Source organism: Mercurialis annua, linkage group LG3 (genome assembly GCF_937616625.2).
Source record: "Mercurialis annua linkage group LG3, ddMerAnnu1.2, whole genome shotgun sequence".
Taxonomy (NCBI): domain Eukaryota; kingdom Viridiplantae; phylum Streptophyta; class Magnoliopsida; order Malpighiales; family Euphorbiaceae; genus Mercurialis; species Mercurialis annua.
Window position 1 is genome coordinate 7388488 of NC_065572.1, and position 19829 is coordinate 7408316.

At 27.8% G+C, this 19829-nt stretch overlaps 2 protein-coding genes across 3 annotated transcripts; one reads left to right on the forward strand and one right to left on the reverse strand.

Moving 5' to 3' along the window:
* The first annotated feature begins 5277 nt into the window (after nucleotides 1–5277).
* LOC126674743 (uncharacterized) lies at nucleotides 5278–6425 on the forward strand. Its single transcript, XM_050369242.2, has 2 exons — nucleotides 5278–6033; nucleotides 6121–6425. Exons 1-2 carry the CDS (start codon nucleotides 5629–5631, stop codon nucleotides 6130–6132), a joined length of 417 nt encoding a protein of 138 aa, XP_050225199.1. The 5' UTR covers nucleotides 5278–5628; the 3' UTR covers nucleotides 6133–6425.
* Nucleotides 6426–14502: 8077 nt separating this feature from the next.
* Nucleotides 14503–16820, reverse strand: LOC126671627 (dof zinc finger protein DOF1.5). Of its 2 annotated transcripts, XM_050365409.2 has the most exons (3): nucleotides 16290–16820; nucleotides 15591–15643; nucleotides 14503–14815 (listed from the first exon to the last, which is right to left on the reverse strand). In XM_050365409.2, the coding sequence occupies exons 1-2, from the start codon at nucleotides 16744–16746 to the stop codon at nucleotides 15630–15632; spliced, it is 471 nt and encodes a 156-aa protein (XP_050221366.1). In that variant the 5' UTR covers nucleotides 16747–16820; the 3' UTR covers nucleotides 14503–14815; nucleotides 15591–15629. The 2 variants fall into 2 exon arrangements, with proteins under 2 accessions (XP_050221366.1, XP_050221365.1); XM_050365408.2 differs by lacking the exon at nucleotides 15591–15643 and having other exon boundaries at nucleotides 16290–16816.
* Between the last annotated feature and the right edge of the window lie 3009 nt (nucleotides 16821–19829).

Sequence of the window (19829 nt, forward strand, 5' to 3'; positions counted from 1 at the left end):
CAGTGGTAATCATTCATTTTCTTGGAATGTTTAAGAAAGAAATTAAGAGATTTTGAGTTTTGAAAGAAGAGTTTTTCTTGATTCTTAAGCTGTGTGGTGACTCTTTTGAAAGCTTTCTTGATCTTGAACCCACTTCTTCCCAATAGGAAACAGATATATACACAATAAGACTTAAAAATTTAGTTTAATCCCTTATGTGGTTTGACTAATTTGCCAAATGAATCTAAAGTCCATCTCAAAATTAGTACAACTTTAAAAAAAAAGCAAACTGCATATATATACGAGTCCACTTGTATCATTCAACAATATTTGTTACAAAATTAATCAAATTTAACGTAACAAAGACCAATTTTGACTTTAGTAAAGCAAACAGTATAAAAATTAGATAAAAAAATCTCATATTCAAAGAAACAAGTAATTCAAAAATAATAAAAACTAAATAAGAAATTTACCTCTCATACAATGATGAGGTAAATTCTAATATGAACTCAGCAAATTTGAGACTATTTACAAAACTCACTGTAAGCTCCATAAGAACACAAGTAGTAGAGTCCCGGCAATTATCCAAGCCTGCCCATTTCCAGCATGCAACGGTACAGACACATATTGATGATCCCCCCCTGAAAATTTACAGGGGGACTCAAGACTCTGTGCATAGAATGCCACATTAAACGCATAAGTATTATTCCAACGCTTTACGGTCCGATACTGGTTTGTATTGCGACAATATATAACTAAACCACCAGTATCTGCACTCATTATCACTTTATCTTTTCTGGCAAATCCAACCGATGCGACGGAACGATATTCAGGGATAGGAGAGAAATAAATGCTTAACTTGATCCATAAATTTTTTGATGCACATTCTTTCATCACGTATAAATTGAAACTGTCTTGGAAACGGCCGACACAAATATTTCCATGTAAAACCGAGATGAATTGACAACGACAATGAAACTGTTCAGGTAAAGACACTTCCTTAAATTCATTATCTGCCATATCAATATAAAGAAGTATGTTTTCATAAATATTACGGTTAGTACTTGCGAGCCAATGTGGTGTCCCATTGGCAGGAGTCATTCCTGGACTAAACCGAATAAAATTGTAAGAGAAATGATGAAATGTTTTCTCCCAACGCCTTGTTTTGAGACTATAAATTCGGACTTCCATTCCAATCTTTGAATATAAATAAGATCCTGTGACAATCTTGTAATGCATCATAACCAAGACCAGCCATACGAAATAATTGAAAACCTTGAGGTCTGAAAATTTTGTGGTATTCTCTAGTAGATGGATTCCACAAAATAAAAACGTGAACTCCGGAACCAATAGATATGAGCACCAAACCATTGTAAGATCCAAGTACCTCAACGCGAAAATCTCCTACAAACGGATTTGGAATGGCTAATGCTTCATCATCAATGAAATCTTCAGCGACCGAATTGAAAGTACGAAGTGAGAGACAATAACTTGATATGCCGAAACACTCAGCCCTAATAACTCCATATTTGTAAACGGGATTATGAGAAACATGTTTACGGCGGAACTCGGGACTCGAAATCAAAGAGAACCAATAGCTATGTACTGACTTGAAACGAATTAGTGATTTCACAGGGAGTCTTAATAATATGTCGAACAATAATTCTGGTGGAAAATAGAATGAGTCCTTCTTTTGCTTTGAGAAACAAATTTGGAATTGTAAATTACATAGAAACTCCATTGCGTCTCTCGCCCTATCTGCCACAAATTTGGAATTCTATATTACATACATAATTCTCATACATTCTGATAATATTTCATAAAAAATATATATTACTAAGATTACACTGCAATTAATTAGAAAAATAGCTACATACCTTGTTAATTAGGAGAGACACTCGCGCAATTGAAGCCAAAATTTGAAAAATAAAAGTAAAGAGAAAGCCGGAAAAGAAAAATAAAAATAGTTCCCTAACGTTCTATGCAAGAAATGATCTCACCCAAACTTTCTATGCAAGGAAAAATTTCCAAGTAGGAAAATATATTTATTTATTTTATCATCCAATATAGGAATATATATTTGGCTTTTAAGTAAACGTCCTCTTCGGATATTATTATAAGGAAATTAATTTTAGTTTATTAAGTAATTGATCGATATTTGTGTGGTTCATTATATTTAGCTAGTCTTTATTAATGTTTTTAATCAAAGTTGAAGATTAAAATATGATTATGTGTCTTAATTTTATTAGTTTACTCTTTTCAATGATGTGTTAAACCAAGTTTATGTAATTATTTATAACAATCTTTTATTAAGTTCTTGTTAGATATATTATTTTCTGGTTAGATATAAGAAATTTATAATAATCTTTTATTATTTTCAATTGTAATAGAAATTAATCTTAAGTTTTTTATTTTGAGAATAATTAATCTTAAGTTGATAATAGCAGAATTTGTTATTTGAACATTTCTAAGATTATTCTTGATCACGATAAGCTCACTTGAAGTATTAATCAAGAAATTAGCTAGACCCCATCACACAACTAAAAACTAGGACAAGATTGATAACTTACTTATAGGACATAAAGTGTTAACCATCCATCTCAATAGAAATCTATCTAACGGCTAGTAGAAGTAGCCAATAAGTACTAAAATTCCAAAAGGCTGGGATATACTTGATCAATAAGCATTTAAATTAAACTTTCAAATTAAAAAATCTTTTCGAATAAATGGTCAACTTAGTCTTTAAATTTGTGATTGATAGTCAAATGACTAAGTTTCAATTATTTCCAACTATAAGACAATATTTTTTATTTTTAGTTCAATTAAGAATAAAATAAAATTATATAATATAATTAAATTCAGAGACCGGAGCGATCTAATTTTATTCTAAATTCATCTAAAAATAGAAATTAGAGTTTTTAATTAACCCAAAATTTGAAAATAATCGTTTTTGTGATTAAAATAATTAAAAGCGAGTTATTTGATCTTGTATCACAAATTTAAGAATATGTTCGGCCATTTACTCAAATCTTTTCTCTAGTTTGTTTGTTGTGCAAATTAATTAAAGCAAATCAAGAACACTCTTGAATAACGCCGTCGTCGCCGTCAAATTGCTAAATGTAAAGAAATGTCAAATTTAAACAGATTCAATCAAAGGGTTGAAATATATGGAAAAAAAAAGGAAGGACCTTACTACATAGCCAAACTTAGAATCTGTTTGTTTCAGCTGTTTCTTATATCTGGTGGTTATTAACTGTTAGTTGTTGACTGATAGCTGATAGACTATAAGTGTTTGGTGAGATTTAATAAGCTGGAGTTGTTTATATATAAAATGACCGTAAAGGGTATAATTTTTGTTTTATTTATTAAATTATAAATATATTATATTATATACTATTTAATAAAAATATTAATAATTTTTTTATAAGCTGCAATATTTAATTTAAACTTATATATTTTTTTTTATAAATATATAATAATTTTTTTAAAAAATTATCAATTATAATTATTTTAAAATTAAAAAAATAATTTTATATAATTTATAAATGATTAGAGTATTTAAAAATAATTTTATATATTAAAAAAACGATTCTATTAGCGGTCAGTTTGTCTAAATAATTAAAAATATTGAAACAGCTATCTGTTGGCGAAAAACTCAAGCTTTTCAAACAGCAGCTGTTGGAGGTTTAAAAAGCTCCAAAAAAATTTTAAAACAATTTTCACCAAACATTTTGATGAAACTTTTTAAAAAGCATGCAAAAGCTAAAAGTTCCACTAAAAAAACTGAATCGAACACCCCCTTAATAAGGTAAAGGGAGAGCGGAAGTTGAAGACTGCGGCGGTTGACACGGCAGAAATCAGGCCTGAATTGAATGTGGGTGATACAGTTGATGTGTCTATGTATGAAGAAGATGAATCTCGGTGGATTGGTTTTGTTTTGAAAAGATATCAGAATGGCTAAATTGTAAAGTTGGAGAGTAATGGGAATGAAGTGCACTGTGAAACTTTCAGAATCAGGCGACATTTTGATTTTGAAAATGGCCAATGGGTTTCTAATTCAAATAGGTATACTCATGCTATTTTTATCTTTATTTCTTGGGTCTTTTTTTAGTTGCTTTTATTGATCAAGAATTGTTTTGTTTATGTGAATTGGAAGGGTAAATTATGGGAATTTATTTTGTTTTAATTGGGTATAGAATGAATTAAAATATACTAGGTGGACATTTACTAGTAATTGACGTAATCATTCAATTCAGCCTTTTATCACATTAACTAATAGGGGAGTGACTTTTTGTTGGAAATCAGACCATAATGAACCAACTGAATATTTGAGGAACTAAAGAATTTCAAATCTAACTGAATTGAAATAGCCAGTTTCGTAATTGATTGGAAACTTTTTATATTGAAAATTGAACCAAACAATAACCGAAAAAAGAAAAAAAATTCAAAGCAAATCAGATTTTTCGGTTCAGTTTATTTATTTGTTTTGATACGATTTTTGCACACTCTAAGTAGTAATTCTTTATGCTTCTTAGTTATGGTCTAAATTCATTATGTAGCATGCTGTTTAGTGAAAATATTAGTCATGTACTTGAAATCTTACATCAAAGAAGATAGATAATTTGTTAAGCTGGTTTGGTAATTTCTTCTGGTATTCAGTTAATCTTGAATTGATGAGATTCATTCTACTTAATCAGATTTATCTAATAAGATGACATTATAGAGTGTGTTTTTGCAGGCCTGCTAGTGATGAATCGCATGAGACTTGAGATGATGCGAATCAATTTTGCTGCTAGCTGATTAATTTAATTAATGGCTTATTCTATAATTTTACAACTGAAACAAATTGAGTCTAATTAAGTTTCCTATGTTTGAAATTCTTGAAAAATACCAAAAAATACCTACTGGCCTGATGGAGGGAAAAAAGGGATTAGTATCTCTAAAATTTATATCTACTCAAATTTACGAAGCACCGACACTCTTTCGGAGTGCCGTCTCTAGAAAGACACGTCGAGGACACTCCGGAAACACATAGTGGACACGGCAAATTTTATTTTCCGATACTTTTAACTCTTTATAAAGTATCTCTTTATAAAGAGGGGACACTGCAGAAATACACCGGAGATGTTTCGGCAATATTTTAATTAATTTCTCCTTTTTTTTTATAAAAACCTATGTAAATGGGAATAAGACCCAAATCAAATCACATAAAGCAAAGTGCTCCATTAATAGCAAAAGAAAGAAAACTATATAGCACGAGTCAACCATCTACTTCACTAGAAATCAATCTGACGGCTGTTATAAGTCCACAGGAATTCATTTCATCACTATAAAACCCCAAAAAAACGGCTGGCTTTCAATTCAGATTCAAGAAATTTCCATAAAAACTCCCGTTTACAAGAATCAAAGAAATTCAAGAACTCATTTCATTATACAAACCCTAATCAATAACGATCGATAATTGGCTTTCAAGTCAGATTCAAGAACCTCTCAAAAAACCTCTCTTTTTACAAGAATTCAAGAAACCCTAACTCTTTCAAAACCTCTCAAGAATTCAAGAAACCCTAACTCTTTCAAAACCTCTCAAGAATTCAAGAAACCCTAACTCTTTCAAAACCCATCTCCATTTCTTTTAAAGATTCCGAGCAAATGGCGTACAAATATTATAAGTACGAATACAAGATGAATCAAATGGTAGAAGTATCCGAGAATGAACGAACATACTACAATGCGAAGGTTGTTGGAATTAAATTTAACCCACCCGCTTGCATGGTAAAGTACGAGACTCGCTACACTAAAAATGGTCTCCCGAGGATTGAAGTGGTTGACACTGAGTATATTAGGCCCAAACCGCCTGTAGATCATAAACTCAAAATTGATATTGGTCATAGAGTTGATGTCGACGTGGACATCGGCGATGGTGCTTGGCGGGTCGGAACGGTGGTAGCCAAGTCTGAATTTTTTTACGAAGTAAAGTTGGATAATATTGAGGATGTAAGAAGATGTTTACCATATTATGTCAGGCGTCATTTTGATTGGCACAATGGCTTATGGGTGCGTTCTTGAACTTGAATTTGATTTTCTTGGTTGTTTCTTAGTATGATCTTGTGATTATGTGTAGATTTTATGATGAATTTTCAGGTCTTGATATGATGTTGATGGTAGAGAATCTGAAATTGATGGTGGTTGATCTTGTTCCGGCGAGCATTTCTTATTAGCATCTTGGACTCTGCATGAAGCTGAATTTGTGTCAATACAATCGTGTAAATGGTTACTGGTATATATGAAAATGTAAATTGGCATTGTAGGCAGGTTAATTAGGTTATACTTCAGCCATCATTTTGCCGAAAGGATATAGTTCCTAATCGTTTTGTTACTTTCTAAAATTCAGTAACCGTTTTGTAAAAATGTTATAGTTGATTATGCAAAAATAATTAACTCGTTAATTGGCATTGAAGTTAGGTTACCAATCACCAGAATTAACTCATTAAGTAGGTCTCTTTGTAATTTGTATGTGTTTTTATGAACTAATCACTAAAATTAATTAAGGTCTCTTTTTCCTTTTCCTTTATAGTTTATACCATGAATGTTTTAGATTTGATATATCACAAATTTAGATTACACAGGAGTCGAACAGAAAAACTCGACCTAAACAAATTTGTTTGGTTTGATTCAATTTAACTCATCCCGGTTTGATTATAAAAAGAAAATTAATATTTAGATTGGGTTTGAATAAATGATCATTGTTGTCCATAAATTTGTACATCATAAATAAATTAACACACATTTTGTTCGTTTATTATCAATTAAAAATAATACTTTTTATTTCTAGGTGAAAACAAATTTCCTTTTTCATTAAATTAGTTAACTTTCTCGTCATGATTTTTAAATTTGTCTATTTTATGATATTACCTAGGAGTTAATTGATCTAAACCTTTATTCTTCGTTGATTAAAATAGTTAACCATGAATTAATTAATTTCGACCTACAAATTTAGAGATCGAAATGACCTTTTACTCATATTTGGTTGTGATTACAATTATACCTAGACACTCGGTCAAAACTCGAAAGCCATGGATCAACAAAACTGAGCCATCATCATATTGGAGCAACATTCTCACACAGCTGAACCATTCAGGCCCAGTTAGGCTAAATGAAAGCCTCTCATGTGCATCATTAGGCATGGCATGTTCATCTTATATGCTGCTTAACTTTTTCCTAACAATTATTTAAGGTAAAATCATTTTTAAAATTCAAATATTTGTTTCTTCTATTAATTGCAATTAATTTTTTTAATTTTATAATTATATCCTGATTTAAAAGATTTGTTATAATTGTATTCAAAAAAAAAATTGACTTTTTAAATTCAAACATTTATATTTTCTTATCAATTACGATTAAATTTTAAAAATATTGTCTAACTTTTAAAAAATGTTATTATGAAAATTGGTCACAACTAATAATATAAACGTAAAATTTTAAATTTAAAAATAAAATTTAAATTTTTTACATAATTGCCAAAACAATTAATTTGAAATAACTATAAAAATTAAAATATATGGCCGTAACTCATAAAAGACACAAATTTTTGCATTAAAAAACAATTTGGTCATTATTTAAATAAATATATTGAACTTTATTCTCTATTTTGGTGGTTCTGCACTTTTTTCTTTTAATGTGTTTAAGGATTCTTCAACAACTGGTTTAGAATCTGCTTCGAGGACATGATTCTGCGACGTCGTATCAAATACCAAGCATGTTCATATTTTCAACTATAGTTCCAAATCTGATGCATCTTTTTAATTAGCACTTCTAAAAGTTAGAAACAATCCTTCTAGACCAATTGCATGGTATAAGTGCGTCAATATCTTTAATGACTTTGATATTTCCATCTCAAATTGGACACTTTTATCAGTTAGCATAAAAACAATTAGTATCGCAATTTTGTTAATCATTATTAATTTATACCAAGATATCTAATTTATATGCTACTATTTAAAACATAATAATAATAATAATACAAAAAGCTTAATCATTAAAAAAACTCCACATTTTAGACTTTATGATCCAAACTTTTTAAATCATCAGTTTTAGCTCATTTTTCGATTTTCATTTCCAATCATAGTCATTTGTTTAAGGCCAAATGTATTAAAAATGCCAAACCTTTAACAAAAGTTTCACAAAAGTCCTGAACTTTCAATTTTGTCGATTTTGGCCAAAAACTTATTATTTGATTTCAATTGTGGCCAACTCTCAATTTGATTTCAATTTGCCTATGTGGAGCCTATGTGACGCCTATGTGGCATGTCAAATATTGAAAAGTCAGGACTTTTGTGAAAAAAAATAATCCATTTTTGGCCAAAATCGACAAAATTGAAAGGTCGGGACTTTTGTAAAACCAAATAATCAGTTTTTGGCCAAAATCGATAAAATTGAAAGGTCAGAACTTTTGTGAAACTTTTGTGAAAGGTTTGGCCTTTTTACAACATTTGGCCTTTGTTTAAATTAGAGTGGAAAAAAGTTCAAATACTTTCACTCTTTCTTATGAGAATATTCATTTTTATTTGGATATAGAAGGTTTTTTTTTTACTATTCGTGATATTGATCACATTTCAAATTCTATTGCGTTTGAACCAAAAGCTACGATTGAAATCGAAAGTTAAAAAATATATTAAAGTTGACAATTTTGAAAATTTTGACCATAAATTAGACCAATAAAAATTGATTTCGGAATGTCGATTTGAAAAACAAGAGATTACCTGAATTTAGTTGCAAACATATTATTCTTTAGGCTTAATTACTTAAAAAAAACCCCACCTTTAATATTTATTTCGCTTATACCCTGACCTAGAAAAACTGTCACATATACCCTTGACGTTGTCATTATGTTTCATCTCTATCCCAAATTTTAAAAAAAAGACGATTTATTAAAAACAACTAAATTTAAGGGTTATTTTATACCTTTTTCTATTAAAAAATGTACAAACTAATACTTCATCTTTAAAAACGTTCAAATAAGTCCTAAAATTAATTAATTTTTTAATTTAAATAAAATAAATAAATAAAATAAAATATTTTTATTAAATCCTACTTATAACCATACTTCTATTTAAAAAACCGCTAATATTATTTTTTTAAATTTTTATTTATTTTTACGGAAATAAGCTCCTTCCTCCATGGACTCCTCCATCCATGGAGGAAGGAGCTGAGGAAGGAGCAGCTCCTTCCTCCATGTGAGGAAGGAGCTCGCACTGCTCCTTCCTCCATGTGAGGAAGAAAAGCTCCTCCTCCTATGGAGAAGGAGCTATTTGTTTTTTAATTTTTTTTAAAAAAAAATTAAAAATGGATTTTAAATTTAAAGTACGGTATTAGGTTGAAATTAATTTGTCTGATGTAAAAAAATTTACGGTTTTTTATTTTTAACAAATTATTGATAATTAATATAAATTAAATTATTATTATTATTAGTTGAATTTTTTAAAGAAGAAGGTGTTTTTGTATAATTAATAACATTGACGTGTAATTAGAATATATGCTAAAAATGAAGGATTATTTTAAACTCTTTTTCAAATGAAAAGAGGTCAATTTAATACCTCGAAGGTAGAGACGAAACATAATGACAACGTCAAGGGTATATGTGACAGTTTTTTTAGGTCAGGGTATAAACGAAATAAACATTAAAGGTGGGTTTTTTTTAAGTAATTAAGCCCTATTCTTTATTAATTCCAAAAGCATAATACTTTATTTGAAAGTAACTAAACCAAATACAATGAATTGCTTTAAAGCCATAAAAAGATAAAAAAAATTAAAGGAAAAAGGTGATAAAATAAAACTATTTGTATTGAACTAGCTAATAGAAGCTTTTGATCACAAAGGCATAGTGAAATGGTGTCTAAACTTCCATTAGCATAATCTTTATGCTTTTAAAGCCTTTTGGTCTTTTTATTTTCTTTTCCCTATTAAAAGGTCTCTTTTCTTTGCATTTAATCAAATCCCGAGTAATTTTGTTCAAAAGGGAACATAACTTTTCAAAGATGAAAATAATCAACAAAAATTGATTTTGCCCATTTGGTAAAAAATATCCACTCAGGATAAGTTTACAATTTTAGGTAAAAACTCTTACAAATTGGTTAATTTACCTCATTTTATTTTTTTAGATGAGATGGTATAAAATAATTGGAGCAATTGAAATTAAATAAATAATTAGACCATTTATAATTGAAGAGGTAAAACGAATTAAAATATTTATTTTGAGAATGTTTTTATCTAAAATGCATATTTTAATTAAGAGTGTTTTTTTCAAAATCTGTTAGGTCTTATTTGATCTTTTATTTTAAATTCAAGTGGCAAAATAATGTTTTTAAAAAAATAAACATTTTTTGCAACTTTTAGTCCACACATATATTTATTAGGTTTAATGGTGTCAAAAAGTCAATATGTTTTAATTTTTTAAGACTTTATCCAAATTTTTTAAATGTTGTAAATATATTATAAGTTGACAAATTTACTGAAAACTTATCTAATTTTTAAAATTGATATTATTTCACCTTTGTGATAAATGAATGTTCCATTTTTTTAAAAGGTGCCAATTAGAATATATGATTAGGATGAATTAATTTTAAAAAATATTATTGATTATATAAAATTTAAAACATTTTCAACGAATTGATCAAATTGTGATAAATATATAATTTTTAAAAGATTTGAATTCAGATTGTTTTTTTAAAAAAAAGCTTTTTCACACTAATAGACTCTTTTATTATCACATATTCATATGAACTAATAAACTCTATAACTATTCATTATAGCTTTTAAGTAAATGATAGAAAATTTTAAAATAACTATTATTAAATTTTTTAATTTTATATTTAAGTACATATATAATCTATTACTCCTTCCGTCTCAATAGAATTGTTCATTTCATAAATTTTCTTGACCTAAAATTCTTGTTTGTTTCTAAAAAATAACAATTTTTGAATTTATTTTTTCTATATTAATATGATTTAAAATCCATTAATAATCTAGTACTTATTGATATTTATAAGTAAATTAAAAGTGGAGGCTACATTAAACAAGGGTATTGTAGAAAAATAGAAACGAATTATTAAAATTTATAATATTAATTATGTTTTTTTTAAACTGCGTGATAATAATAAAGTAGACAATTCTATTAAAATCAATGATTGTATTCTTTTTTTTTTTTGAGATTAAAACTTCTATTAATCAAAAGCTGATTGATCAGCCAATATATAGAATTTGATAATCGGAAGGACATGCCCCAACCAATTAGATAAATTAAAATAGTCATATGCTATCACATGAGATTTTCTATTAAAACAATATTTATGCATCTCAATTAAGTTAAAGTAGTTATTTGCTATCAAACTGATAATATTACAAAGTAAAGAGTTGTTGTTGAAGCCATCCATTACAACCTTTAAAATAAAGAGAATTAGATTAGCTTCGCTTGTCATGATAATACTAACTTTAATCGCACGACTGCTACAGCTAGCAGCTATAACTTCATCGTTAAAGTCTCTAATCACATCTTCTGTGACATATTTTTTCTCTTGAACATTAAAGACATCATCGATATTGACGCAAAACATACTGATATTTGGTGAAATCCGTCGTAAGATGGTGGTTCTAATTGTTTTAGAGATCCAAATCGCTTGCATCGCAAAAAACAATTTTATCTCTAACGATGAAAAAAAACTACTCTTAATTTCGATTAGATCAGATCTAATGAAATTAAGATACTAGAATAGAAAATAATTTCTAGATCTAGATCATAAATGGTTAAGAAAAAAAATTTATTCAAAATCAAAGATAAAAATTAGGGAGAAAGCTAAAAAGACTGAATATGAGAGATTAGGGAGGTGATTTTAGGCTAAAAATGGCCAAAAATCATCTCTCAAATGACAAAAGAAAAATTAATAGGGTTTGAGAGGTTTATCGGTGATTATATTCTAAAATGTGTTGGAATCCTATACTGAACATGTCAAATTGTATTGAACACATGCTAAATGTGTACAGAATACATGTCGGTATCAAATAAAGTGTCCAACACTAAAATTGCATCCTTTTAAAAGTATCAATAATTCTTAAATCCTCGGCTTTTCCATACTTAGAAATTATGTTGTGTATCAGCCAGTTCAGTTACCGTATGAAATTAAAATTAAAATAACTAAACCAAAAAAACTCATTTTTCTCTCTCATCTCTCTAAACTGTCTTTTTCTTTTAAGAAACTCTAGCCGCAACAAGAGGGAGGTGATTTTGGCCATTTTTTGGTTCAAAATCACCTCCCTACCTTCTCGTTTTCTGTTCAAATCTCGTATTTAGTTTATTTTGCGTTAATAATCACAGATCTGAGATCTGTTGGTATTTTTATTTCTTCCTTTATGGATGTTTTGTCTTCCTTTATGGAGTTCTGCCTCTTAGCCTTTATGGGTTCTGCTATTTTTTTGATGGAATTATCTACGGAGCGTAGATCTGAAGTGCTATCAGTAGAAATCTTATTTCTAATATTCTCTCAATCGGACTCATTCAAAGATCAAAGAGTCGATTTCTGGTTTAAAATAACCTTCGAGTGGAGCGGGCGGATCGCCGAGTTGCATATTCAAAGAGCTCCGTCAATGCGATTGAAGAAATTAGATATGATTTTCTGTTATTTTACTGATGTTCTATTATTATACTTCTTGAATGTATTGATTTGTTCAATATTTGATCAAGTTGTATTTTTATTTCCCTATTAATGAAATTTTCATTATTCTCCAAAAAAAAAAAATTAGAATAACTAAAATCGAATTGGTATGAATTTTTATTATCGAATTGTAACCGGATTATTTTGAAATCAGATTTTATGATCAAATCGTAAACGTATGAAATCGGTCAGTTATTTTGGTTAACTGAATAATCAAATTTTATTAACATTAATTATTATGAAATTAAAAATAAATTAATTTTAATATTAATTTATAATTAATAAATAATTTCAGGGATAATTAATATCTAAATAAAATAATAACAATAATATCTCTATTGAAAAAAATACAAAAATAACATGATTTATTTATATAATTCGGTTAACTCAGTCATTTCGGTTAATTCAAAACATGAAAATTGCCGCACACATCCTCTTCCAACAAAAAACAAACTCTAAGCTTGGCTTCCTTCAAGGCCACCGCCGATCAATATTTTGATCGGCGGTGGTCTCGTTTTCCTTTAATTTAGTTTTTATTTATATATTTTATATATGATCGTTGTTTTTTGCTATTTTATGTTTTTATTTATGGTTGTTCTTATCTCTTCTTTTATGGAGTTTATATTTTTCTCCGTGGAAATTTTATATTGCCCTTTATGGGATTTGATGTTCCCTTTGTGGATCTTTTATTGCGGTGCAGATTTAAATCGTTTATGATGAAATTTTTATTTTTAGGTTTTCAATTGAATTCATTCAAATATATAATCCAGTTGAACAATTCAGATTGAAACTGTCAGAGCTGTGGATTTTGATAAAGTGCACTTTGAATCTAATGCCCAATTGACGAAATCCAGATCAGTTGCGTCCAGAAGACATTGTGATGCTCTATCAACAATTTGCAATTTTCGATTTCATATTGCTATCATCGGGAATTCTTATCTTATTGATTTGCGAAAGAGGGATGCAGCTTTTATTATTTATTTGTCTTTTAATGTATTCGCAAAAAGCTATATGCTTGAATTGTAATACATTTTCTAGTGCTGCAATAAAATCCTACATTGCTTCTCAAAAAAAAAAAACATGAAAATTGAACTAAATTAAAATAACCAAAATTTTAAAATTAGCTAAAAATCAAACCCAACTAACCAAAAATCAAATTCCATTAAAAAAAATTCAGTTAAGTCAAATTCGATTATACACGAATGTTGCTCACCCTAGAGAACATTTCTATCATTTTCAGATGGAAGTTAGTGAGCCAATTGATACCGATATTCCAAATTTGAAACTTCTTGTGCGAAAATAATATCTTAAATAAATTTCATAAAGTCAATATATTCCTTATCAGTAATGTATTAAAGTGGAAATTCATGTTAAATTAATTTTGTTTTTATTATGCACATGCCATTAGAAATTTAGATAAATAATACAATAAAGGATCATTTATATCCTTCAATTTAGAATAGAATATTAAAAAAAAAATCAAGTTAGTGATTTTAAAAGAAACAAAAAACCTGTAACTTGTCAATTTTAGATCAATTAACTATCAAAACTGATGTCCTATTGATGTCATATTAAAGTATAAATGACCCAATTGACAAATTAGAAGTATTTATTTTCAAAACTACAGATTTTATTTTTATTTTAAGGTTGAAATAAACATTTTATTGGTAAATGAAAATTCTCTTTCTTTTTCTGTTAATTTTATGAATCTGAACCCGATTTGTTGACATTTTATGTTCTGATAAAAAAGGAAATCATCAAACTTTTTTCAAATGAAGTAGGTCCCACTTAACAAGAACCACATATCAGATCAGACGGATGACATGAATTTTGAGCTCTTTGATTACATGTTTATACTTAATTACATATGATCATGATCGTCAATTTTTCTTTTGATATATACAAAATACCAAATAGCTTCTGAATTATGAATTATCTTTAATTTCTTTCGCTGCTTCTTGATCGTCGGATCAAATTAATTAAATTTGATCAAGATCAACTGGTTCAGTTAATGCATGAGTTGACTCTCCAAATTAAATCATCAAATTTGATTAAAATGGATCATAGCCGCCTGATGATGATCCGAATCATGACCCGAATACAAGTAATAAATCATTGAGCTTCATGTTCAACTGCAATATAAAAACACCTTAATTTAATCACTAATTAGATATGTCACAAGGCATCTAAATAATTGATTTTGGATATGCTTTACGTATAATAAATTTATATTATTATAAAATTAGCTTATCATATCATCAGTGTGAACTTACATGTCATTCCTTCAAACAATTTAATTATTTTCTGTTGAAATGTACATTTTTAACTTATTTAATTAAAATATAAATAGAATGAAGACCAAGATTAACAAGAATTGTCCTATTGTTCAATTTATAAATCCACACCTTATGCATTTTATTAAGTTAAACAGCATAGAATTATATAATTATGTAATATGGTTGCGTTTTGTTATTAATTAAACATTTAAACTAATAAATACAAAATTTAATTAGAACGAAATTTCAAAAGAACTGATTTGTTTCTATGTGCATATATTCTCTATCAGTGGCGGAACCAGGTGGGCAAATTAAGAGGGTCGGAATTTCACATTAAAATATAAAAGTAATTAAATAAAAAATTTAATTAAACAAAAATATTAAATATTAAATTGATAATAATAAATAACACAAAAACATTCAAAAACACTAAAAATTAGAAAGGAGAAAAGGTGGAAGTTGAATTCATCAATTCACTGATACAAAATATAAAAACTAAAAAACAACCAAATCAATTCATATATATAACAATTAACATATAAAAAATTAATTCATCTAGAATTCATTATCAACACACCAATTTAAATAAACAATTAATATTAAAAATAAACAATAATTACAAAAGACTTACTTGTTGAAGTTTTCAAATCTACTATTTGACATTGCCAAATCAATATATATAACCTAAAAAGATATAATTTAAGATTATTATTAGATAGTATAATAAAATGAATTACTTATCATGAAAATAGAAAATAATTAGGCTAAAATAGAAAAAAAAATTACAATATCTTTGATAGTTGAGTAGAAATAATAGTGGGTTTAAGATTAAGTAGTATAGAATGATTAATTGAGTGAAGAATATTCAATTTAATTATTAAGGTTTAGAAAACAAAAAAGAATAAAATAAAAAGAGAGTCCAGCTTCTTATTGAATCAAATTTGATTCGGGTGAGTGAAACAGAAACAGACCTGCTAGGTCTATTTCTATTTCAATAAACAAATCCAAACGACAAGCCGTTTAGATCAAACGGCTTGTCGTTTGGACTTAAAAAAAGTAAATTAAAAAACTTTAAGAAAACCTAAAAATAAAACCAGTTGCAGCGCCGTGCTGCAACTGGTTTTCATGGCAGATTGGCATCCCCAGCAGATTTGCTGGGGGTCGACACAAACAGGGACCAGTGATGGAGTAGCACTGGTCCCTTGTAATCTCCGGCGAGGGAGGGTCGGCCGACCCTCTTCGACCCTCCCTCGTTCCGCCACTGTTCTCTATGATGATACAAGATATATAAAATGTCAACAACTCAACATCAAAACATTTGAATATTAACCTGTATTGATTCTCCTCCTCTTCACCGGAAAAACATGCCGGGAACCTCCATGGGTGGCAGCATGCCACTCCTCAACCACCACCCCACCTTCAATTTCAAATTGTTGTAGTCCACCGCCGGACCCATCATACAAGCACCCATCAGGAAACCCTCCAATCTCATCACTACCGGGCGGCTTGGCTTTCCGGCGACCAGCACCAACCGGAACATTACGGAGAGCGCCACCGGCCGTCCAGTATCTCTGGCAGCCCTTGCAAAAGTGTCTAGGTTGATTGACATTATAGTTGTTGAAGTAACAAAATTTAGTGTCCATACTCTTGCATCTAGGGCATGGGACAATCTTGTCTGGCCTTTTATCTAGGGTTGAATTTTCTTTATTTTGATCTTCTTTGTTAAGTTGTTGCAAAGTAATTTTTGTTCCAAAGAGCTTTATACCTTCTTCATGAATTTTAGCCATTGAAGAGAGAAAGAAAAAAACTCTTTAATCAAAAAAAGGAGGAAATGGTTGATAGGGCAAATAAAGAAGAATGGATTCTTATATATAGGGAAAATAAAGTACCTCTTTAGAAAACATATATATATATAGGAAATATTTATTTTATACCAAAAAGTATAGATTATCTTCCATGTATATACCTCATACTAAAAAAATTGTCAGTTTGGTCCAGTATTTATATATGAGTGTTCTGGAATATATCCACTGATCAATTAAAATGTACTATATTAGTCCTTTAACTTATTTTTATAAAATTAATCCTTATTTTAATGATTTTAATATAATTAGAAAAATAATTTTAATTATATATGAATAAATTATAGATACTTAATAGAAATATTTTGAAAAATAAATTTTTTTTTACTATTTTAATTATTTAATTGTAGATTAATCATTATAAAATATATTAAGGGATTGAATTTTATTTTATTCTTATTGGTTATGGATATATTTAACACGATCCTAGCCGATAATTTTTTAGTATATAGTATATATAAAAATGGAATATAATTGTTGGTATATATTTTATCATAAATACATAAAAAAAATCAAAAAAATAACAAAACAAATGCAAAAAATAACAAAAAGAAATGCAAAAGAATTTGATGAAATATAAATTGTTATATTAAATATTATTTTACTTTTTTTTACAATCGTATAATCTTTCATTAATAATAAAGAGCAGTTACAGGTGTAAGAATTCAGAAAGGGTATAACCGTTTCTAATGACCTGACATGGAACAAGATATAAACCTTGATTCGCAGATCGCCTTATAAAATAAAATCAAAATTAAATAACCGCTCTAACACAATAAGATCCCATCCTTTTCTGTCTAACAGAAAACTCACAAACTCTTCATAAAAAAACAACAAATCTTTCATATTGAAAAAACAACAAAACTTTCAAAAAACAAAGACAATCACTGTAAAATAGTCATAAAAAAATTAATATAACTTACAACGATTTCATCTTCAATCTTGAAAGATCTTGATCCATCTCTGATTTTTTATTTGTATATATATATTGAAATTGATGCGCCTCGTCGATATATTTACCAACCAAAATGAAAAAGATGAAAAGGAAGGCAGTAACTATTTTTTTTATTGTTTTAAAATAAAATAAACATTATTTTACTTAATTAGGTGTATTTAACTACATGAATTTAAAGTAAATAAAATAAATTTTGAACTCGAGGGGATTGACTCACATTATACAGCACACAGCCGCCAAGAGGAACTTATTAAGGAAAGTAGCGTGGAAAAGCAAAAGCTGATGATGAGCTTTTTGTCCACATCATTACTCCACGTCATCTGTTTGCTGGGTTAAAGAAGTCTATAATGTGGGGCCCTGAAAACAGCTAGGATGCTTACAAAGTGTCAAATAGGAGCATAAAGGGATAAAGTTATGTGTAAATGGGAAATTTTAAAAAGGTTTTTGATGATATTGTTCTTTAAAGAATTTAAAGTGAGAAAGCTAAAGCCTTGACATTTGCCTTTTCTAGAAAACAAAAATTTTAATTATTTAATTCAACGTAAAATCTAAGGCTTGATCTTTTTAAAGTAAAATGAATATAATCGAAACTTTGGATAAAATTTTAAAGGCGCAAAATATACTGAAAATTTTCTTTTTGTGTAAAATTTCAAATTTATGACCTCAGAATCTTCATCTTATATCTCTTGATGAAAAAAGAAACCTATTTTTAAACTAGTTTTCATTGAATCGTAAAAAATTCCAACATAAAAGTATTAGTAAACGTTAAAAGATTTTGATCGAAGTAAGAAGAATTTATTATGGAGTAATTTTAACCAAAAAAAAAAAAGGAAAGCTAAACAACATATAAATGAAATATAAGAGGGCAGAAAGGGTGATTCTTTTTTGTTAAAAGCCGAAAAACATTCTTCATAACCCTCAAAAATAATATTATGTTCAGAAAGATTTAATTCAGAGAAATAAAGAGAAAAAACTCATATCAATGTTCAATTATTTTTAAAACAGTTAATGTTAAAAATTCATTGATTTTATACGTTTTTTTAATTTATTCTCGCATTTAAAAAAGTGTCATAGTGGGAAACCAACTTTTATATTTTCAAATTAATACATAGAGTCATAATTTGTTGAGATGACACCCATTCTTTGATTTTTTTTTTAAGATGGAAGTCATTTTTAGGCTGTCACCTAAGTAAATTACGACTTCGTATATTGATCTGAAAAAAATTAAAATTGTGTGCAAATATAACACTTTTAAAAAAGGCATGACATGTAACATTGATGAACTTTTATAATATTAACCTTTTTTAAAACTATAATATAAATATATCAAAATTTAATTTTTTTTACTAATTAATGCATTGATTTAATCTCTAATTATACATTTTATTTTATTCTATATTACCTTTTGATTATATTTTTTTTCTTAGCGCATACCTAAATTTTTATCTTTTTTGCCGATTTAACTCTTCAAGGAATGTGTAAATGGCATGCGCGCTAATGTTGAAATACATGTTGAAATTTGATGCTAGACTACCATTTTAACCTATAACATTTCTAAATTATTTTTTTTCTTATTGAACATCTAAAGTTTTATTTTTTGCTCATTAGCCTCTCATACAATGTATTAATTTAAAAAGAATGTCTCTTAGATTTATATTAAAAAGCAATGTCTTTTATATATTATTTGACTTGAAAATTTATTTAATATCATTAAAATAGAGTAAATTTATCTTTTTTATAAACATCGTTAAAAAAAGATAAACTCTGTTTGTCATTGTTTAAATGCAAAGAATTATTTTTGCATGTAGAAAAAGTGGTATCATGAATTACTTGATTAATTTTAATATGAAAATATTATTAAAATTTGAAATGATTTTTTAAAAAATTTCATGTCAATGTGTATCAATATATATCACATGTTTCTAAGCATTCACAATAGATATAATATGAATGAAATTTAAATAGTTGTATTATCGAGAGGTCAAATGAGCAAAAAAATAAAATTTTAAATATGCAATAGGAAAAAATAGTTAAAGGATGTTATAGGTAAAAA

Excerpts from the sequence above, each read along its gene's own strand:
- LOC126671627 (XM_050365408.2), bottom strand. The coding sequence starts at position 16,746 with ATGGCTAAAATTCATGAAGAAGGTATAAAGCTCTTTGGAACAAAAATT. Across the intron at positions 14,816-16,289 it reads GAGGAGGAGAATCAATACAG|TTGAACATGAAGCTCAATGA; the intron begins GTTAATATTCAA and ends TTTATATTGCAG.
- LOC126674743 (XM_050369242.2), top strand. The coding sequence starts at position 5,629 with ATGGCGTACAAATATTATAAGTACGAATACAAGATGAATCAAATGGTA.